Here is a 24,347-nt window from a genome sequence, read left to right as displayed (position 1 = left end):
GTGAAAATGGCTGCAAACAGATGCGCCATTACACAACTGTACATCTTTGAAAAGCATCAGTAGAGCCTCCTGAACAACCAACGAGAATGCAGCAAGTGGCTTCTGCACGGTAAGTCAACAATAAAACTCCTGTCTTTTACCACTAAACTGCAGTAAAACCAGCTAACCAAATGTGCTGGAACTCAGCTTTGGTTGCTAGGTAACAAGGAGAACTCTGCTGGAGTTGCTAGGTAAAGGGATGTTCCTGCTGATTTGTGACTTTACATTTTGGAGGTTTTTAAAACGGCTCATTTTCCAGACACCAAAAAACATGAACTGCCAAAAAAAGCTGGATGTTTTTTTTTGTTGTTGTTTTTTATGCGTGGGCTGTTTGTAGAAGCAGAGATCCAAATAGAAGAAGAAAAAATTTATATTTTCCAAAATATGTTCCTGTTAAACTATAAACAGGCAGACCAGATTAAGAACAATTAGTTTATTAAACATAGGTTTTTATAAATGTGTTTACTGATGATCCACATTTTAAGATCAATCATATTTTTGTAAAAACCTCCGGTCCGCTCACACGGTGCTTGATGGGATGCAAATATATGGAACAAGGTCTGCTATCTTTACCGGCCGATCCTGGGAGAATCAGAGGGCAGAGCTGCTTTATGTTGCTTCTGGGATCGGAGCCGTGAAACTGTCACCTCGTGTGTGATCTGAGAAAGAGCAACAAAACCTTCTCTCATCTCCTGGTTTGAAGGTCGCGCTGCTCTTCCACCCTCCCATCAACGTCACACCGTTAGCATCAACCATTAGCATCAACAGTTAGCATTCCAGTGTAACATTAGGTGGGAGAGATTTGAGGTCAGCTTTCTGAATGTGCTGCCAGCATGATAGACTTTAGCAGGTTAAACTGGTTATGACTTTATTCCAAACATGTTTAGTTTTCCAGAAATAAAACACCTGGCGTGTGGTACTTATGTTTTATTTTAAGTGTATTGACATATTTGCACTAGAAACTAATCAAAATACCTGGTAAGACATAATGAAATGCTGCAAGAGCAAATTATTTAAACTTATGATGGTTTATAATTTATTAAATCAATCATACATGTAGAGATGTTCAATATTTATTTGTAAACAGGTTCACTTTGTGTTTTAACACAAAAATTAGCGGGAATCATCATTAGTGGTTACTGTGAAATTAGCTTTAAAGCTACAAATGCTACTGGTTTTCTAAGTAATAACACATAGTTATAACTAAGTTTATTCTGATTTAATCCAACTCCAGTCCGTTAGCCTAGAAAGTCCGGTTCTAGACAAACGGACATTTGGTCTGAATGCTAATCGGACCAAAAATCAAACTCTGATCCACCTACAAACCTCGGTCTGGGTTCGGTTGAAGTGAACTCTGATGTGGTTCGAAAGCATGTGTGAATGCCAAGCAGACCTTAGCCTAGCGCTAGCATTAGAAATGGCTTGTGGTTTTTTGCTATCAACAATTCTACAATCGTTAAAGTCTGACCCCACTTCAACTTTGTTTATACTTTGTTGCACTAGGTTTCTTCTTCAGAGGTTTTTATGCCATTTCCTTCAGTGGTTCTTGGTGCAGCGCCCCACAGGCGAGGAGGGGAACAGGTTTCTCAAAGGGTTTGGATTATTTGAGACTCAGTGCAGTGAGAAAGAGAACCCCGGCAGCTGGAAATGTGACAAATGTTGCAACTTACTACGGTCAATGTAGATAAAAAAAACAATGTAATATTAATCAAAAATGAAATATTTTTGATTACCGTTACCAAGCAACCCCAGAAGAGTTCTGCCCGTTACCTAGTAACCCCAGCAAAGTTCTGCTCATTACCTAGCAACCCCAGCAGAGTTCTGCCCGTTACCTAGCAATCCCAGCAGAGTTCTACCCGTTACCTAGTAACCCCAGCAGAGTTCTGCTCGGTCCCAAGCAACCCCAGCAGAGTTCTGCCCGTTACCTAGCAACCCCAGCAGAGTTCTGCCCATTACCTAGCAACCCCAGAAGAGTTCTGCCCATTACCTAGTAACCCCAGCAAAGTTCTGCTCGTTACCTAGCAACCCCAGCAGAGTTCTGCCCGTTACCTAGCAATCCCAGCAGAGTTCTACCCGTTACCTAGTAACCCCAGCAGAGTTCTGCTCGTTACCAAGCAACCCCAGCAGAGTTCTGCTCATTACCAAGCAACCCCAGCAGAGTTCTGCTCGTTACCAAGCAATCCCAGCAGAGTTCTACCCGTTACCTAGTAACCCCAGCAGAGTTCTGCTCGTTACCAAGCAACCCCAGCAGACTTCTGCCCGTTACCAAGCAACCCCAGCAGAGTTCTGCCCGTTACCAAGCAACCCCAGAAGAGTTCTGCCCGTTACCTAGTAACCCCAGCAGAGTTCTGCTCGTTACCTAGCAACCCCAGCAGAGTTCTGCCCGTTACCTAGCAACCCCAGCAGAGTTCTGCCCGTTACCTAGCAACCCCAGCAGAGTTCTGCCCGTTACCTAGCAACCCCAGCAGAGTTCTGCCCGTTACCTAGCAACCCCAGCAGAGTTCTGCCCGTTACCTAGCAATCCCAGCAGAGTTCTGCTCGTTACCTAGTAACCCCAGCAGACTTCTGCCCGTTACCAAGCAACCCCAGCTGAGTTATGCCCGTTACCTAGTAACCCCAGCAGAGTTCTGCCCGTTACCTAGCAACCCCAGCAGAGTTTCAGCACGTTTCAGAAGTCGACAATTTATCCTTGTTTTTTTCCAGAAAATTTTTGTTTTTTTGGCACAAAGTTGCTATTCTCATATTTCTGTACAATGTAAATAAACAAACATAGCTTTTTATCATATTTCTGTGGAAAATGGGAGTACAAACAATAACATTTCAAAGCATTATTTCTAAAGCAATGTTTTCTGCATGAATTATATTCTTCAAAGTCATCTGAAGCATAATAAATCGAGTGGAGTACTTTATGTGGTTAGTAGGTTGTTCAAAGAATTTCTTTATGACTCACAGCTCAAACATTACATTACAGAGCATCAGACAGAGCAGTAAAATGTGCTCTTTATTCTGTTTCAGCTCAAGTGCTGCGCAGCTCCGTGAGCGCACATATTTTTAGAGTGGACGAGCCCTTTGGGAATCGGCAATGTGACCTGGCATTAACAAAACCAAACCAGGAAACTAAAGCTTTCCCAACAGATGTTATGAGAGGAATTAGGAGGAAATGCTACGTGATTACCGCAGGCATCCAGGGAAACGGTAAAAAAAACAAAACAATGAATCGCTTTTAGACAAATGCGGCGTTGAAGTACGTCGGATCGCAGCGGTGAGAGAAAGACTCGGATCCTTCCAGTCAGTTTGTGGCGACTCTAATGCTTCTTGGCAATGAATAGTGTCCATTGATTCAACCACATCAAACTCACTTCCTCTTCACAGAGCGCCCTGCATGCATTTTGAGCATGAGGGAGAGAGAGAGGCACAGGTTGCCAGATCTGACTGATAGTTTCAGCCCAAAAACAACAAAAACAAGTCCACCTGTAAAACAACCAGCTTAAATCCCCTTATAACCCCAAAACCAGCCAAACTCCCCAAAGACGATCAGCCAAACTGTAAAAAAAAAAAAAAAAAAAAAACAATCCGGCCAAATCTGACCCTTTAATGAAATTCATATTGATTACGTCAAATATAGTTTTATAAATATATAACAGTTTATAAAGCAAAGTAGTCAAATTTTGGTAAATCGTTGTTGATCCAAAATATAAGCGGGGTTTTGAACAGTTGCTGTTTTAAATGACAACTAAATATTTTTAAAAACTCTTTTGGGACAACCATATTAATCAAATAAATAGTTTGTCTTGTACATAAATTAATAAACATATAAAGATTTTATGTATTGTGGACCCAGGGGCCAAACAAAATCATCCAGAGGCCGCAAAAGGCCCCCGCACCACACTTTGAACATCCTTGCTGTAGAGGAAATCCATCCAGGATGAGGATTTATCCCACGTCTCCCCTGATCGGCCTGAACAAACTGCCAACAGGAGGAAAATCGCGTTTATCCGACGCTGATTGAGAGTGATCGATGGCGTCACGAAGGTCACGTTTACTCCGCCTGACGAAATAAATCAGAAACCGCCGCGCAAGCAAACCCAGAACACACACATCCGAGTCGACCTCAGACTCGCACCATGTCAGGACGGAAACGTTCAGGTAATCTGCTGGGAGAAACCAGCAGCATCAGCAGACGAATGTAGCCGTAATGTCATCTATCTGTTAGCGTTTGCTCTCAGGGAAGCAGGAAATGGAGATAAAAGTCAGCCAATCGAGTGTCAGCGTCCCGACTGATGGCGTCCCGATAGCGGCGATGGATGTGGAGGCGCGCTGCGCCTGTAAACCGCTCCAGCTTCATTCATCTGGGCGACGCTTGTAGATGTTACACCAGAATCAATACTGGGATAACTGGGTTGCTTCTTTTTTATTACAGGTTTGGTTGTTAAAGCAAAGTATGAGTCATTATAGGGAACAGTAAAAATTCACAGGGATGCCGACAGTGGTGTGTGTGGCTCGGGTTTTTATGACGAAGACGAAGAAGAAGAGTCTGCAGGGACAAATAAACCGGACTCTGACTGAAACTAAAATGTCTGACTTCAATCTAACTAATTATCCAACTTTGTATTTCATGGAAACGATCAGCCATAACTTTGAAACGGTGACAGGAACAAACTGGTCCTATTTAGCTCAGAAACATTCAATATGTTAAAGCTCTGGTGTCCAAAGTGTGGTTCACGGGCCGTTTGAGGACCTTGAAATGATTTTGCTCGGTCCCCAGATCACAAATAACTAAACAGGAAACAATTGATTGACAAAAAACTGTTTTAATTGTTTTAATTTATCAATATATTAATTGAAAATGGTCTCAAAAATGTATGTTTTTAAAGAAACCAGAATTTTATTCCTGGTTTTGGTTGTGTTTGGTTTTTAATGCTTTTGGTTGCGTTTTATTTTGGATATTTAAATTATCTTTGTTTCTGTGTTAATTTCTCTTTACAAAGTGAAAGTTTATTAGTCTGTGAGAAGATTAACTTCTATTATTATTATTATTATTAACAATATATCACTTGAAAATGGTCTCAAACACAACAATATTATTAGTTACAGCAGTAATTATGAGGTAAATTTATTAATAAAGCTATCCGCAAGCTTTATTATGACAGAAATACAATAAATGCAATAAACTCATTTTAAATTTACCAGTTTTGTTTGCACACCCTCATGTTAAAGAGTTTTAACTTTATTCTAGAAACATTCATCTCAGATGTAATAATACAGTTGAAAATATTGTATTATTTTAATACAATAAATTTAAATAAAATTTAGAAATTTTATTTAAATTTCTAAATTTTTAGAAATGTAAATAAAATATTGCCAAACAGTCGTCACCATTTTGTTTACGCTGCAATGCATTCTGGATAGATATCGTATGCTAGGTGCTACAGCGCTAGCTAGCTCTGTCAATCTAGAATAGAAATCTAGAAATGTGCAAAAATAAACATTTACAACTCCAATTTGAACCGAAGCGCTTTGAAATCGGAATGAGAGGAAATGAAGATGAGGAAGATCAAACGGAGAAAGAGGAGAAAGTCAAACAAAAACCAAAATGCCAACAAAGATTCAACTGAAAGTTTACAAAGTAAATTACCACTTAGAGTTTATCTGGAAAAATCAAATTCAAAAATCAAGGTTTAGCAAAACCGCTAAGCTGAAAATTAGCCCCACTATTAGCAGAAATGTGCCCACTGCTGAAGCCAACCAATTAAAAACAGATGCTAATAGCTAGTCCTGTTAGCAAGAAAAGGTGCAAAATGTTGAGAAAATTAATTCCAAGTGCATTTCATTGGTATTTTTCTGCTGTGGAGGTGAGGAAGAGCCATGACCGCAGTGTAGCGCTAGGTCAGCCATCTTTGACAGCTGCTGGATTAACGTCAAGCTGTCAATCATCTGTAGTTCAGCTGCTCCAGGAGCAACGAGTTTCCGTCTGTACTGACGGTTTCTCTCTTCTGGAGGTAAACATGAAGCATGTGTGTCACCCTAAACATCTCAAACTCAAACTAAATTCTGATTCCAGTTATAAAAACAAAGCAAAAGAGCCAAACAAGATCAAAATACAAACATCCAAAACATAAATCGACCATTACCCGCATGCAAAAGAAAACCTTATGCATAATTCACATCTTTCATCACTTCAATCAACCAGTCTGGAAACAAAATAAAACATTTAAAGTCCTTTATATTGAAATCTGATGCCTTTTTCCACAACATTATGCTACCGACAATGATGCACAACACAGATAATGAAAAACAGTCACCAATTCTCCAACCAGCAGATGTAAGAACTTATTTACAATCTGGAACCAGATTATCTTCTTACCTTAAAGTCACAAATGCACGTCACCATATTCCCAATTCTTAGGCACTCCCCGTCAAACTTGCAGGTGTTGGTGTCGCACAAGAACAGGTCTGTGTCCCGGTCATCAAAACCTGGAGCACAGGAAGACAAAAACAGACATAAAACCTGAAGTTATTATCTTCGGACCCAAAGAGGAACCATCTAGAGTCAGCCCAGATTCAGTTATTACAGCCAGAGATTAGAGATCAGAGCTGAACCTTCAGAGTCACATAAAGACAGTTAGAAAGTCGGCCTTCTGTCACCTGAAGAACATTAACAGGACTAACGTTTCAGCTAGATCTAGAGAAACTCATCCATGCGTTTATCGCATTGATTATTGTAACAGTGTTTTCACAGGTTAGAGAATAAACTTTAAAATATTTCTGTCAGCTTATAAATCTCTGAACAGTTTAGCACTAAATATTTATTTAACATCTGCTGTTGTTTTATCAACCGTCCTGACGTCTCTGGACTTCTGGTTCTGGTCTGATTAACCAATAAGCCTGAACCTGATTGGTTAATCTGAACAACAGTTTTACTGCAGATCAATCTACAACAGAGTTAGCCTGACCCGCTAACTGATGACAAGATGTGTAGGGCTGTTGTAAACGATAATTTTATTAATCTATCAATTATTTTGACAGTTAATCAATAAAGTAAATTTAAAAAATGTCATAAAACAAAATACTGGTAAATACTGAATTAACAGCAGTATTAATATTGGAGACCAACATCAGCCCAGTTGTTCATATTTGTGCTTCCCTAACAATTACTTTTCTGTAGTTTAGAAAATTAACTTCTTACAATAGTAGTTCAATCTTTAAATTAATCTGGACAAAATGTGTACAAAAAGCTGAGTTATATTCGGTTTAATAATAAAAAGCAGCAGGTTCACAAAGACACTTATAAAAATGTCTAATCTCTAGTTTATGTATTCATCTTCAGTCAGTTCAACAGATTAACTCTCACTTCGCCAAGCCATTTGTAGCTTTTGTGTCCATGTTAGCAACGGGACAGAAAAACATTGAACCGCCACACTGCGCTCTGCCACGTATTTGTTGTGACCGGCATGATATGAAATTTATTTTCCAGTGGTTTATAAAGCCATATTGAAGCTAACCATCGGCTTCCGTAGCCGTTCCGTCTCTGTTTCACCTGTATAAATCACCTACCGCGCTCTACGCCTTTCGCGCCGAGCATCGCTGTGCGCATGCGCATTACCACGAAGTAGGACGGATTGTTGGGTAGCACAAATAGTCAGAACACCGGTGGAGAAAGGTGTTCCGTCCATCGCGCCAGTTATTTTAAAGATGTCTATTGATACACCGAAAAACGATTAAAACCCGAAGATTGTTATCAATCAATGAAATCCACCAGGATGCACCGGATCGAACTTGACAACTGGACATGTTATGCTAGCAGCACTTAGCATTCGTCACTCATAGCCGGAAGTGAGAGCGTGGTGCCACAAAAATAATCACCCGGCTGGAACACGGTGAGCTAAAAAAAACAATATAATTTAACGAAGCTGCCAGGGAGATAATTTGACTCGAGGAATTTTAATAATCGAGGTACTCGAATCATTCACAATAATCGTTACAACCCCGGTGGGGTGGCCTAAATATAACTGAGTATTATGGCCATTCTAAAAAAATTAATAAAAAATACGAGAATAAATTCGAAATATTATGGGCATAAAGCCATAAAACTATATTCATAATATGACTATACTTTTATATTGTTTCAACTCTTATACGACTTTAATCTCGTAATATTATGACTTTATTCTTAATTTTATAACTTTATTCTCGTGTTTTGCTTCATTGTTGTAATATGGACCTAATACACCATCATACTTAAACACAATATTCTGAAATATTTAAATATATGCTGAAATATTTGAAATAATATAATACTGAAATTATTATACATGCTTATATACATATTGTACATTTAATTTTAACTACTAATTTAATCATTCATTTACTTTTGTATTTCATAAATTACTGAAACAGTTACATTATTACAAATACTACATTTGTATTTCAACTCATTGTATTTAATTGTGTCACTAAAATAACAACCCTAAGGATGTTTTTGGGTTGCTTTTGGAGAGCTACTACTGCATTATTTTCCTGCGTTTCTTTAAGTTGCTTGTTTGAATGCTGGCGGACTCTCAGGGCACGGTGCTGGGACATGATCCAATTCAGGCCGTGTTATGAATCTCAAATGACATTCCGAATCAAATCACAGTCATACGAGCAGGAGACACTCAGCTCAGGGCGATTTGTCTACCTGGAATGATTGCTTACAAGAAGCCGCCCCTATGTACATGAAGCCATTTAGAAAGCAAAGTGGTTTACATTCAGACAGATTCCAGCTGACAGGAGATGGAAACGTCTTTGTTCGGGGCAGAGGCATGTCCTTCATTTCTGATTTAAAATAGGAGAGCCGAGGTTATTTTTAAAGCATCGTCCAGCTGATGCAGACTCGACGTTTCGGGTTTTTGAGGATGAAGCTGGAGAGACGTTGCTCCTCCATCATGATGCAGAGAGAAAGATAACAGCACAGATTTACAGGCAGATTAGAGCCACCAGCTAAACCCGATACCCGATACCAGAACCAGAACCAACACACAACCACAGCTGCACATTTACTTCAGTAACTTAAGTGAAAACATTTAACTTTAGGGGTATTTTTACTTTAACTCGAGTAATTTTATCATAAAGTATTTCTTCTCTTACTTGAGTAAAGTTTCTGGATTTTCTTCCCACTGAATGAAATTCATCCATCCATCCATCCATTTTCTTGAACCCTTTTTCCCTCAGTGGGGTCGGGAGGGGTGCTGGTGCCCATCTCCAGCCAACGTTTCGGGCGAGAGGCGGGGTCACCCTGGACAGGTCGCCAGTCTGTCGCAGGGCAACACAGAGACACACAACCATGCACACACACACTCACACCTATGGACAATTTGGAGAGGCCAATTAACCTGACAGTCATGTTTTTGGACTGTGGGAGGAAACCGTAGTACCCGGAGAAAACCCACGCACGCACAGGGAGAACATGCAAACTCCATGCAGAAAGACCCCAGGCCGGGAATCGAACCCAGAACCTTCTTGCTGCCAGGCAACAGCTCTACCAACTGCACCACTGTGCAGCCCTGAATGAAATTCAAACATGTTTTAACCAAAAATCCACCAGACTCAGACACACACCTGCAGATTTAAAGTTTAATATGTTTTTTATTGAAAGAAAAATGATTTGGAAATATTTTATTTCGCCTGAATCTGTTTTTTTTTGTTACTTATATGAATAATTGTCATTTTGTTCCTTAAAATAGCAAAATTTCAACTTTTCAACTTTATATTTTGGTCCTTCTGATGATGTAATTTTAAATATTAAATTATTGATAATTTGATCAGATACTCAGTACTTGAGTAAACTTTTTACCAAATTCTTTTTTACTCTTGAGTAATTTCTTGGACGGCTACTTTTTACTTTTACTTGCTTAAAACATGCTGAAGTATTTCTACTTTTACCTGAGTACAGTTTCTGGGTACTACATCACCTCTATCACCATATTGTGACCGTATGATACGAGACTCTCCTCTTCCTCCCTCAGCTGCTGTTGCCATCTGAAGAAATGCACCAAAAACAACCAGAGTTTGCAACATGTTATTGTTGTATGTAGCATATATGCTACTGAATAGCATGGTGTCCATCCATTCTTAAAAAGCCTTAAAATGTCTTCATTAAAGAAAACGTACGCTGGCTTTAAATAACTCAAGTTTGTTATTTAATGTTGTATGTTCACATAAAAAAGTCCCACACGAAAAAAACCTATCAGACAGAAGTTTGAATCAGAAGTTTCAATCACTGAGATCTTTGACTCGACGCGTTTGAAGCAAAAAGCTGCTAATGCTTGCTAGCTAGCTAGAGAGCTATATGCCATGTTTAAGAGCCGACACTGTTGTCTTGTAACATTGTTTATTATTGTGTATATTTAGATATTTACTAAACTGTATCTTCTTTTAGTATGTTTTGGTGAAAAAGCGCCATCTAGTGGAAGTAGTTGACAAACCACAATACAGTGGTTCTTAACCTTTTTTGAGGTACCGAACCCATCAGATTCATATGCGCATTCACTGAACCCTTTTTTTTTCCAAATTCAAGACATATGAGTGGCCCAACTAGAGTCTAGTTGACTCTAGAGTCCAGTTGGGTCACCCCAAGATCACCAAGTCTTCTTAAAAGGTAGAGTCCCTGAGAACATTTCTTCAAAATATAGTCAGTGTTTTCAGCAAAGTTGAGCTGACTGTCCAGGAACGACCCAAGGTATTTAAAATTTGCCACAGTTTCAACAGGTTGGCCATCGGGAGAAACTAGATCCACTTTAAGGTTTTGTTTAGATCATTTGATTAGCTCTACATTGTTAAGAGAATGAAAAATTAATAATAATAATAAAGACTTTGCGGTATTCTGATTTAGTAAATTATATTAGTTGTGTTACCACCTCCACACCACTAGAGGCAGTACCAACCCCGAAAAGATGCGACTAAGGAGCAGATTTAGAAGTTCACCGAAAGCTACAGGATTTGGTAAAAACTGTGAGCTTTGCTGAAGTAAATAAAGACACAAGTTCAAATCCATGTTGACAGTGGAGCTCCTTCAATCAGGCCTCCTCCACAGCTCTGATTGGCTAAGCAATGTAACGTGATCCTCTGATTGGCTAAGCAATGTAACGCGATCCTCTGATTGGCTAAGCAATGTAACGTGATCCTCTGATTAGCTAAGCAATGTAACGTGATCCTCTGATTGGCTAAACAATGTAACGTGATCCTCTGATTGGCTAAGCAATGTAACGTGATCCTCTGATTGGCTCAGCAATGTAACGTGATCCTCTGATTGGCTAAACAATGTAACGTGATCCTCTGATTGGCTAAGCAATGTAACGTGATCCTCTGATTGGCTAAGCAATGTAACGTGATCCTCTGATTGGCTAAGCAATGTAACGTGATCCTCTGATTGGCTAAGCAATGTAACGTGATCCTCTGATTGGCTAAGCAATGTAACGTGATCCTCTGATTGGCTAAGCAATGTAACGTGATCCTCTGATTGGCTAAACAATGTAACGTGATCCTCTGCAGCAAGTGATGTCAAAGTGGGGCGTCATCACGACTTTACACAAGTTAATGTGTCTTTACCTCTGCGGCAGAGGCTCCGCCGAACCCCTGAGACCGACTCACCGAACCCCTGGGGTTCGATCGAACCAGGTTAAGAACCACTGCCACAATAAAAGTTGTGCACTTCAAATGGATGTGACGTTAGTTAGCCTGGTTCCTTGCTGTGTTGTGGCATGCCATAAAAAGAGCCCAGAAATATCACAGTTTACATATTTATACAAGCATTTTTTTATACGTTTCTGTCGTGATTTACATCTTAAATTTTATTCTTATTTTTCTTATAAAAACTTACATTTGAATTGGTGAAACTTCCATACATCATCACTATAAGGTAAATGAATGGGTATAAATTTTTAATTTTATTTTTTATTTCTATGATTGTAAACAGGTTTATTGGTGGAAAGGAAACTAATGAAACACTTCAGGTCAGAAGAACATTTGCTGACAGAAAGCAATCGGCTGGCTGACGTTGTTTTGGTTCGTCACGGACATTTCCGCTCTGCAGATCTAAGTTGGTTAGAAACTAAACGACTGCAGGAGAAACAGAAATAAAGCTGTGAATCCTGGCTGACCTCAGGATATGATTATTATTCTTCAGTTAACGAAGTATCTTAATGCGTTGCATCCTCTAATTACAATGACTGAAACCTGTTTTCCCACTAAATCCTATTATTAGGTAATTATTTTTGTTCATGTATTATTTCAGAAAAAGCCTCCAGCCATTTTGCTTTAATGTATAAATAAATAAAACTCGCCCTCCTTGTTGCCTAACCAGCAGTGACAGAGAACATGATATAACTCAAACTTTATGAAATAATCTGTGCATTCAGACGTCAAACAGCAGAAAATATCTGATATGTTTCAGATTAAATGTGACTGAACACGTCAGGAGCTGCTTTTCAGCTGCAGCGTAACGGGGGAAATTAAAACCGCTCCCGCTTTTCTGTTTTCTCTGACGCTCCTCCATCTTTTGTTCGCCGTTTCTGTTTGTTGCGTCTCGTGTCTCCCAGAGACAGAGGACGGCGTTGACAGGAAGTTAACTCTTCTTCTCTCATTAGTCAGGATTGTGTTTCAGTGGCAGATGTCCAATCAGAGAGAAAACCGGCTCAGATCCTGATGTTAGCGATGCTACCAAAGTGTACGGGAGGATTTTAAACCGAAATACGTCGGATTTATTCAGAGTCCAGTCAGGATGAGATTTAAAGGGGCAGCATCATGTAAAATCAACTTGTTGTAGCTTTAAATCAGGTTATAATGTTATTCCCTTGATGTGCCTCGATTCTTTCATGTATGTTTAGGAAATCTTTTAATCTCCATGGCAACAATCCAGCTGTGCAAAACGCCTGGGTGTACCTAGCTCCTCCCCCTTTCAGTTCCTTCAGACTAGCCAGCAGACAATAGATCTCATTATAGAAGCTACTTCTCAGTGAAAAGCTGGTAAAAATGTTGTTAAAGGGTTAAATAAGGAGCCATGTTGGATGACTTCCCAATTTGAAGGCATTAAATTACAAAGTCAAATTTGTTTTGATATATACAGCATTTTTATAACAACTGAAGGTAACGCAGATTCATTGAGTTATAAAATGTTTTTATGTGCCTAGAAAACATAATATTGCCAATTTAAAACATGTTGAGACAAACGGGAAGCAGAAAGTCTTTTTCTGGCTCAGTTTTATCAGAATCTTTGCTCTTGTGCCTTGAATCTCAAAACTTAGACACCTGGAGTGGCTGTGCATCCTTGAAAAGTCATAACTTTGTGTATCTAAAATTAAGGCCTCAAAATGTTACGTTCATAAGTTGTCTTTAAATTTTCCATGAAAGGACTAAGAAAGGCAGTAAAATGCTCCCGTATGACAGAAAGGAGTTTATTAAATCTGAACTCACAAATAACAGATTCATCATTCGGTGGAGTTAAAATTCAGACTGGATGAAAACCAGCCTGGAAAATCTCTCTGTCGACAGATTAAATGACTTTATGACTTTTAACTGAGGCCTGAAACTTTTCTGTTGGGATGTTTTATTTTTATTTATCAACTTATTCTGCTGTATTATTGTTTTTGTTCATCACTTCAGTGCAGCTTTAACCTGTTTTTAAAACGTTGACATGCTGAGATTTATGCTTTCCTGAGATAATCACTGATTTTTTGGGGCATTTTTCTGTGAAACGTCCTGCTCACACTGATACTGATCAGAAAATCAATGGATCTGATCAATAATTTCCCAATCCTGCGATCATTAAAGTGCACCTTATCTTTAGTTTACGTTTTACACTGTAAAAACACAAAATCCTATCAAGTATTTCTGTCCCGTTTCTAGTGTAAATATATCAGTAAACTTTAAAGAATTCAAAACTAACAAGTAACTTTTCACTAATATATAAAAACTTGTTTTAAATCAGTAAGTCCTTAAAATCCATCCATTTTCTAACACCCTTATCCCTCAGTGGGGTCAGGAGGGTTGATGGTTCATCAGTTAGTGTACCGGGCGAGAGGCGGGGTCACCTGGACAGGTCACCAGTCTGTCGCAGGGCAACACAGAGACACACAACCATGCACACACACACTCACACCTAGGGACAATTTGGAGAGGCCAATTAACCTGACAGTCATGTTTTTGGACTGTGGGAGGAAACCGGAGTACCTGGAGAAAACCCACCATGCACAGGGAGAACATGGAGACTCCATGCAGAAAGACCGGGAATCGAACCCAGAACCTTCTTGCTGCAAGGCAACAGCTCTACCAGCCCTCGTCCTTGATATTGATGAAGAAATTGTAGTTTCACTGGCAGATTATTTTACTTATAATGTGAGGAAAATATCTTGTTATAAGTGAAATAATCTTTCTCTGTTATCATCAATATGAAGGAACTATTGACTAAAAACAAGCTTTTATATATTAGTGAAAAGTTACTCGTTAGTTTTGCTATTTTAAAGTTTACTAATACATTTGCACTAGAAACAAAACAAAATGACTCGGTAAGATTTTGTGTTTTTGCAGTGTAGGGGTTTTACAGTGGAAGCAGAGAGGTTGAACTTACATTTTCTGCTTTGTCTCCATATATGTAAATAATAACATCTTGTGTGTTTTGTTTTATTTTTATTCGTTCTCATTCTGAAGCTGAATTATTTGTGGCTCTACATACATATTGTCTCTCATGAACGTTTCCACAGGCAGCAGCGCAGCAGGAAACCTTCAGTGTTTGTAAGTTCAGGATCTTGACCTCATAGGAGCCGCCAGCCGTGACCTGCAGCAGCTCCCAGACTCCTCAGCGCTGATGAGACGATAAAAGAAGCTCCAGTTTTCATGATGCGCCGTTCAGGAGCCGCTTGAAGCCGAGAAGCCGCCGCGCAGCTACAACTCCGAGCTGCGTCTGCAGATCAGAGATGGTGGTTTGTAAAGTTTCCAGCCAAACAGAGGGAGTTTTGTCCTCTGCTCATGTGGTGCCGCCTCCAGGAAAATCGCCGTAACCCGGAAGAGCGGCGTGAAGACGCCGGATTTTCACCAAACATTACGGTTTCTGCATAAAACGCAGCTTTTACTTCAGATGAAATGTCTGCAGAAATCATCTGCGGTGATCGCTTTGAGAAAATAAACAGGAACATAAGAGTTACGGACGCAATCATTTCTCTAACATTGTTTTTAAAATGATTCTTTTATTTATATTACTTCATTAATAGTTTGTTTAACTACATATGTCAGTTTCAGTAACCAAAATGGATTTTGTTGATCTATATTTGACTTTCTCTACTTATAAACATCTGTAATAAATCGCTCCTGTTAGCTGCTAACACAGCTAACACAGCTAGCGGTATTAGCTCCTAATATCATCGAAATAAGAGCTGATGCTCTTATTTTGAAATGTAGCTTGGAACGTTCTCTGTTAACAAGGCGAAAGGAAAAGTTATGAAGACTCACGACTTTACACCTTTATTCTGGTAATATTATAACTTTATTCCTGTATTTTAGCAATATTATGACTTTATACTCAAAATATGACTTTAGTCTTTAAATATTACTTTATTCTTGTTACACTTTGACTTCATTCTTGTTTTACTTTATTCTCGTATTATAGCAGCTTTATTCTGATATCTACTGAACTTTTTTCTGGTATTATTAGTCCTTTCTTCTCGTCTGACTCTGTTCTTGTAATTGTAATTATTTTGTGTATTTCTGGTTCTCTGCTGTAGAATCAGCAGCCAGATGTTTCATAAAGCCTCCTCTCTCTGCTGCGTGTCTCATGATGATGGACACTCATGCACATCACCCTCTGTAAACGAAGCGCACCAATCGATACACCTTTCCTCTCGTAAAAGCCCTCTCTGGCACGGCGCCGCCTCATCAGGCTGCTGCAAACCAACCTGCTGCTTGGCAGAGTCACTTCTCTGCTCAAACATACCGCCGTGGAGCCAAGAGCGCCGACATGAGAGGCCTCAACGCGCCGAAGAGGCCCTCAGCCTGGAGAGGGCCACATGAGGCGGGCTGAGAGCCGCGAATGAAAAATAAAAAGATGCCAGAGAGGCTGGCGGTCAGGCAGCTGGCACGCTGACAGCCACACTGCGGAAAAAATCCCAGGAAAAATCTGATTCCCTTCAGCCCAGCTGCTGGAAACAGAAACTGCAAAAACTACAGCCTGCTGAGTTTTCATGTTTCGTTTCATTTATTTCAGCAAAGCAAGTCCTCAGCAGGACAAGAGAAAACATGTGCACACATAACCAAGAACAAAATAACGAGCTTAGCGCTTCAGTTTGAAACGTCGGAATTTCAGCCCCATTGAAATTCATTGAAATTCTTCAGAATTCCACAAATTCAGCAGAAACTTTCTGCTCTTTGACCTTTTATTACGTCTACTTCCTTCAACTTGGAAACTCCATTCAACTTTTAAACAAATCACAAAATGTTAAACTATCTTCAAATGATTCAGCTATTTGATATCTCTTGTGGTTTTTCCTAAAATCTCGATTTAAATCAAACTTTTTTGCCAGTTTCCAGGTTTATAATGTGGCGGAACTGACAATCTGCAACTTTCCCACAAACAAAATGCATATTTCACTCTGCAGAAATAATTTATGCATCAAAACGTAGCCACAGATGTCTGCTGTGAGGAAATGTTAGCATCACTGCTGTAGGTCTGACAGTTTTCTGTAAAACACTTGAGGAGCTCAGGAATGTCGTCTCCTTTTCTGCTGTTTCAGCCTGAAGTGAACAGTTTTAATCCCGATGCTTTTTTCTGTTTCATCAAATATATCACTTTAAAACTCAACAATTATCAGACATTTGTAATCAAAACTATCTTATGGTTTTCATAAGATGCCAGTTTACTGTGCGAAAGATCAAACAATTATATTAGATAAACAAAATGAATATAAACTGTGAAGACAAGAAAACCTATAATAATAATAATAATGAGCATCGTAAATATCAAGCCTCAAATTAATTACCAACTCTGTGCCAAAGTATAAATTGTTCATAATCTGTGCTATATGACAAGAAATAAAATAAAAAGTCTGATAATGATGTCAGTTTCTCCAAGAGGTGAATACACTGAAGTGTTTTGAAATGAAAGAAGAAGAAAAGAAGAAGAAGAAGAAGAAGGAGGAGAAGGAGAAGGAGGAGGAGGAGGAGAAGAAGGAGAAGAAGAAGAAGAAGAAGAAGAAGAAGGAGGAGGAGGAGGAGAAGAAGAAAGTGCCGTTAAACCGTCTGCAGCAGCCAGAACCAGATGTTCTGCCTGAAAACTACAGGAAAACCGTAAACAAAGCCGCCGAGGGATTCATTACCGCTGGAGGCTCTCGCATCGTCTTATGAACAACAATCCAATCATGACTTACACGCAGGAAGTCACTTCGTCTGCAGCACAAACACAAAGGTACCGTCTCTGAGAAGCGGCCACAAAGGAGCGTTTCCTGCCACGTAAATCTCTCAGGACGTAAAACGACGATTCCTCAGACAAACAGGAAGAAGGCTTCAATAAAAACCGCGTTACAGTTTTTTAAATTATATTTAGTATGTTTTACATAAAGGCTCAAATAAGGCCATTTTGGATAAGAAAATAGAAGATAATTGGCCATCAAGGAGTAAATCTATGCCAAAAAATAGGAAATGTTTAGATTAATCTATTTGGAATAAAGAAAATTTAATTTAAGATCTGACAACAAATAAAAACAAATTTATAAGAAAACAGGAAATAATTTCTGGGATTTATACAAAATCCCAGAAATGTTGAGATTTTAAACAACCTTTGCCTAATTGAGCATCATGACTGTGGGTCTGTGCCTTACCAGGGGCATAAAACTCTGAAAATCTACGTCTCCGTAAAAAATGTGTATTTTGATTAAACGCATCATTAAAACGGCAGTATTGTGTGAAAACAACGTCTTTTTCCAGCCTTATATCTTGTTATAATGTTATTCTCTCATCAAAAACAAACCTGGAGTTCTTCTTTGATTCTTTTATTCATGTTTCAGAAATCCTGTAATCTCCATGGCAACCGTTCAGCTGCATAAAAACGGCTGAGTGGGCTTAGCTCCGCCTTCGAGTCAGAGCTCCTCCCCCCACTCAGCTCCTTCAGACTAGCCTAGCAATTAGCAAACACCTGGAGCTACTTCTCAGAGATACGTTGTTAAGGGGTTAATAGAGGAGCTATGTTGGGTTGACTTCAGGACTTTTTAAAGAGACAGAGACCCGATTTCAAGGCATTAAATTATGAATTAACATTTCTAAGTTATATTTGATATTTTTAGCATTTTTATGACATCCGAGGTTAACATAGTTGCTTGATTGTGCTGTAATTTGGCTCTACATGCCTGTAAAACATAATTCTGCCCTTTCATATTTGTAGTTGTGTGTCTGTCTGTATATTTATGTCAGAGCTCGTTTTTAGAAATCCGTGCAGGTCGGTTGAAAAACTCTCCCCCTCTGGAGGAACAGCGGCTCCGATAAACCTTCCTGCCGAGTCTGCAGTCCCTTCGTTTCTCACAACCACTTTTTCCAGACATGCAAACATGTTAGCTGTTCATCACAATCACGTTTCTGAGCGTAAAACAATCTCTCTGCTTTCTGCAGCTTTACTCTCGAGTCCCTGCAGAGGCAGCTGTGCATATGTTTGGAAGACATCGATACTTGAAACCCAAGCCAACTCGGCATGTTTTACCGCGCCTCATAAGCTTTCTGCATATTGTTTAGGGTGGGAAAAAAACAACAACAAAAAAAACAAGCACATGACTATGAAATATAAAAAAAAAGATAAAGGAAATGTTGCAAGAGATTGCATCTTCTTCCCGGAGCAGGAGGTCAGAAGTTCAGCAGCTCCATTCGTGTCAAAACTTCATCCAGAATCTCAGTGATGAATCAAAGAAAGCGTCTGCTTGTCTGTGCTTCATCTGTTTGGACAACAGTTTGTCTGGTCCGCCTCAGATCTGGCAGGTTTGTTACCGGAGGCATGTTTGAGGACTGTAATCGGCTCTGCTCTCGTCTGGTGGTCCTCGCCTGTTCTGTTGGTGTTTACCACAGCGCCTAAGTTTCCCTTGTTTCTTAGCAACATAACGAAAGGTCACGGCGACGTGACACTCGCTACGGAGGCTCTGATTCCAGATGCGTGACCTTTCTGCTGATGATGCAACAGGTTTAGATAATCAGCATAAGGACGCAGTGTTTGTTTTAAAGAGACGGGGCTGACGGGACTCCAGTTACGACTCGTCCGGTTAAAGTTCCTGATGCGGAGATAAGAAGCTGAGGAGTGTCCATGCCGGTTAAACAGCTTCATGCTCAGAAAATATGAAACTCTGGACGTTTTTTTTTAAGCAAATCGGCTCCATGAGTCAAAACTGACATAAATTTCAGCCAATAAATCAACCAACAATCTGATCGATGCCACAGACACACGCTTTGTTCCAGAGGGGATCATCTTTCTGTTACACTTTATTTGAAGGGGTGTGCATAAGTCTGACATGATACTGTCGTAAACATGACATAACACCTGACGTGAACACAAGAAGTCTTTATGAATGGTTATGACAGTTGTAATGAAGTGTCATTTGGTAAATAATGACACTTTTAATGCAAAGTTGCTCTACAAGTTGCATTGAAAGTCCATTAAAAATGCCAACTTTGCATTAAATTATCATAATTTACAAAATCATGCAAAGCCGCGGCGTTAATCACAGGTGTGTTCACACCTGATAATCCGGTAGAGTCGGTTCAATTTGAGATCAAAACTGAAACGTTTGCTCCATCTCCAGCTGCTGTGGCTCTGAGTCAAACCAACCAAACCCTTTGAAAAACCTGTTCCCCTCCTGGCCTGTGGGGGCGCTACATCAAGAAGGAAACGACACAAAAACCTCTGAAGACACTGAGCACAACAAAATGTCAACAAAAATGGTGTCATATTTTAGCACTTGGAGGATTTCGAGTCAGTTCTCCCGCTAACGCTAGCCTAGCATGTTTGTTTTGGTTGTATTTACCCAGAATGCCCTGCACTGTAGTTCACTTCTTGTTTTTGGAGCGGACTCTGGTCCGCTTGGTGTTCACATATGCATCCAAACTGAACCACAGTTCACTTCAACTGAACCGAAACCAGGTTTGGTTTTAGGTTTGATCAGCATTCACTCCTTCCAAACGAACCGGAGTTGGACTAAAGCAGACTAAACAGAGCTGGTGTGAATGCACCTTATAATAAATCAAAGCAATTTGTTGTAGTAGCTAAAATCACCTGAAACATTTTAAGCTCCCTCTAAAAACGCTTGCAACTGTCTATTTCAAGAGTTCAAAGACAAAATATAAGTTATTGTGCATTAATACACACAGTGGAAACAGTTTTAGCGCCACAGAAGCTAACATCAGCTAAGGTCTTCCTTAGCCGTACTCCTGGATCGGCTGCTTTGCAAACGTTAGCAATAGCATGTCAATTAGCATTGTGCTACAGGTATTTCTGGTCTTCTTTGCCGCTATGTACGTCTAGTATTAAGCTCTACTTTTCTTTGATGTTGTAATTATTATTATGATTTCAGAGGTTTTGATATGTTTACGTTTATATTCCAGTTTTCTAGTGAAAACTGTAATTCCCCACTTGTGAGACACGTAAAAAAATAACAACAAATGAAATCTTTTTCAAATCTTTGATATGTAAAAAGAATAAAATTCAAATGGCTTTAGTAGTTTACAGATTCTGTTTGGGATCCCAGTATTTGTATTATTTCCTAAGGTGGTGATTTTTTTTTTAAACTAAACCTTCAGTGTGAAATCGTTGCTGCAATTATAGATTATAGTCAAATTTAAAGAGTTTTATACACTTTTTACACACATGGAAGCTAAACTGGGTAAAAAAGGCAAATAAATCAGGATTTTAGATGCTATAAAGCTGAGACCAAACTTATGAGAAAATGTGGACGCTGCTTCGAAACCAATTTCTTCATGGCTGTAATTAATTTACATTTTAAATCAAACTGGAATCAATTTGCCCTTGAGCTGTGCACAACAATTTAACCTAATTAGGAATAAAATCAGCTTTCTGACAGTTTTTCATCAAAACACTTTAGGTTTAGGTTTTATGGTTAATATTAAATAAACAAAAATGACACAAAAAACAGAGGCGGGTAAAAAAGAAAAATATAATTCAAGTAAGAGAAGCACCACTGATTCATACTTTAACTCAAGTAAAAGTAAAAACGTATTTGGTAAAAAGTCTACTAAAGTACTAAGTTACTGAATTTTTGAATTAAAACATGTTTGTTTTTCATTCAGTGGGAAGAAAATCCAGAAATTTTACTCAAGTAGAAAATACTTCAAAATAAAATAACCCATAAAAATACTGAGTAAAAATGTTTGTTTTTTTTTTTCAAAAAAGTTACTAAAGTAACTCTTACAAAAACATCTTGATAACATTTCTGCTGCACCTCCTGTTAGCTGTCAGCACTTTTTATTTTTCAGTTGCTGTAATTTAAAATCTCGTTTGTTCTGCTGGGAATCGTTTTAGCAAAAACAGACAAACGTTTTATTAAACATGAACTGTACGGGTTTGATGGCGATTATGTCATCTTCCTGCAAATAACACCTGAACATGGCCGCCAGGAAAGCCTATACTTCCTGCCGCTCCAGGAGGAGATTACAGTCGCCTGAATAATTAACGAAAACAAGCTGCCAAACATCAAATATTGAGCAGGTAATGTTTATATGTGAACAATTAAGACGGCAGGAGAAGCACTTTCTGGTCTAAAAGAGAGACGATGTCAGCCAAATGCAGCTCCATCTACCTGGAGATCAAGAAGTCCTGCTTTGGTGTTTTAAGCATCGCGCTGATCAATAATGAAGCACGATGAATTAGTAATGAAGGCAGAACAACCACAGTGGTGAAACATCCTTTTGTGACCTCTCTCATGGCTTTTATATGGAGCTGCGCAACAAGTTCAGGACCAGAAAGGTCAGAAAGGAGGCAAAGGAGTAAAATTACTGTAAATCTATTAAGGTTTAAATGAATTCAACAGGATAGCTGCTACCATGTAGCCATGCATCCGAGATCATCGGTGACAAAACTTTATGTTACATGCAATAATTGTCCATTCAAAATTACTTTAAAAACAAGAAAATACAGTTTTATTAAAAAGGATTTCACACCAATGCTGAATTAAAATAAAAAAATTATCGTTTTCAGATTCTTTTAAGTTAAATCTTTTAAGTTAAATGATTTATTCTCAGTTATAAGAACAAGATTTTGGGTCAGTTTCTTTCAGATCAGTTGATATTTTTAGCTAATTTTGGTCCAGCAAAGTCTCAGGATAAAATTATTTCTACTCACTATAAAACCTTGGATCATTAAAATACAAATATTTGTGTTGTACTTAACATTTTCCATTGTGAAAAATTATGTCTGGAATAATTTTACTGTGATTAAAACAAAAAGTAAAATAAACAAACTTGTATTTTGTTGAACTCCAGTTGGAGGTCAGAAAAATATCATCCCAAGGGCCACAAATGGCCCCCGACCTGCAGTTTGGACTCCTCTGTTCTAGATATATTAAGCTTAATGTCATACCTATTATTGGCTAACATCAATTTTTGGTTTTCTTTAATGTGTAAACTGCTGACTTTTATTTTGTGCATCACTACATCGCGATAATTTAATTTTACCAGTTAAATGTAACGGCTGTCGACCGCTGCTGCTGAAGCTCTGACTAAAACCACGGAACCAGATGTATAAAATGGCTCCATGTAAACTAGACGGTAAACTACTGTAGTTAATTTATAAATCACTAGCTGCGTTTCTAATGGACACGAGGAAATTTTGAAAAAAACACTTCTTTTTTGGCCGTATTGAAATTAATTTTGCAAAACTCTGACGGAAAAACTTTTTTTGCATCAAACGAACCACATGATCAGTAACTGCATGTTGCTACTGGCAGAAACAACAAAAAACCCGACAGGAAGTAGCTGGAGTATGACGTCATTGCATGTTTTTTAATGATTTATCACCTGTACAAACTTATTCACGTTATTTTTATTGCGTCCATTTAATGGAATTTAAAAATTCTATATTTTTTGACATTTTCTTTGTGTTTTAACAGTTTAAACACCAAATATCCATCAAAACACTCGGTGGAAACCATCTTAGCACTCCAACAGAAGCTAACAGCTACGGTCTTCTTTGTTTCTGATTTTAACGGTACAGCCAAGGAATATGAAGAGCGCTTTCGGATTGGCTACTTTGCAAAAACGCCAGCCAATAGCATGTGAAGTAGCATTTAAGCTAGGTATTTTAGCTTCCCAAGCTGCATTTTTGCTACCAAATATGCAAATTCTCCACAAATAATTTGGATTTACCTTCCACAGAAAAACCTGTGAACATAAACGGTTCAGTAAGTATGAAAAAAATCTTAAAAATTATAAATCTTGTTGGGCTTATCATCACTTCCCTGACTCTAAAAGCAACATATGGATCCCAAAGCTGCTAACCACAGCTAACCGTAATGAAACAGCGTATAGATTTATGAATACAGTGGAGACAAATGTCCAACTGACTGTCCAATTTACCACCAGCTAGATTGTTTTTCAATTCTTTGGGTCAGTGACATATTACGTGCACTGGAAAAACCTGGACGTAATGAACTGAAACTGGGAATATTGCCACTTATCCAACTGGTATCTGACAGACTTCGCTCAATAGATCAATTCCTCCGCTGTGCTAACGCAGTGGTCCCATTAAATGGATCGTCCGGCCATTAAATGTAGCTTCACCGAAGCGTGCGTAAGAAACTGCTGACCGCTTCTGGTTCTTCTTCTTTTCTTTTGTAAATCTGATGGAAATGAACCATCTGCTCAGGATCCTCCACTGTGAAAACAACACATTTCCATAAAAAGCTGCTCATATTGGCTGCTTTCTCTTCTATACGTCAGGAAGACGAAGACAAACAACAAGTTTTGGTTTGAAAGAAGAAAAAAATCAGCATAAATTACCCAAATCAAGAAATGAGTCCAATAAGTTTCAGAAACTCACAACCAACTCCAGCTCTGCACAAACCCAAACTCACATAACGTCACAACCAAACTTATTATGATTAACTAAAACTGAAAAAACAATAACTGAAATGAAAAGGTAGTTAATTAACTCAAGTTTTAGTTAACTTAAGTTAGCTAAAACGAACTAAATATAGATATAAATACGACCTTCGTTTTTGTGTTCATGAATTTATTTATTAGCCTTTCAAACAATCGATTTCAGAAACACAAGCAGTTTACGTCAGCTGTCGGCAATTTAC

At 38.8% G+C, this 24,347-nt stretch overlaps 1 protein-coding gene across 3 annotated transcripts in view; it reads right to left on the bottom strand.

The window, feature by feature from the left end:
* Positions 1 to 24,347, bottom strand: part of tmeff2a (transmembrane protein with EGF-like and two follistatin-like domains 2a) — a 126,007-nt gene that overhangs the window by 99,633 nt on the left and 2,027 nt on the right. For 2 of the 3 annotated variants that reach the window (XM_081604701.1, XM_081604700.1), the window contains exon 2: positions 6,404 to 6,513. In XM_081604701.1, the coding sequence (XP_081460827.1) occupies positions 6,404 to 6,513 (110 nt within the window). Of the gene's footprint in view, positions 1 to 6,403; positions 6,514 to 7,593; positions 7,655 to 24,347 lie in introns of those variants that run through there. The other variant, XM_081604702.1, reaches the window with a different exon arrangement.

The sequence above is a fragment of the Poecilia reticulata genome, chromosome 2 (genome assembly GCF_904066995.2).
Source record: "Poecilia reticulata chromosome 2, P_reticulata-male-v2, whole genome shotgun sequence".
Classification (NCBI taxonomy): domain Eukaryota; kingdom Metazoa; phylum Chordata; class Actinopteri; order Cyprinodontiformes; family Poeciliidae; genus Poecilia; species Poecilia reticulata.
The sequence above is the reverse complement of the archived record's forward strand: the minus strand, read 5'-3'. Positions and strand labels throughout refer to the sequence as shown.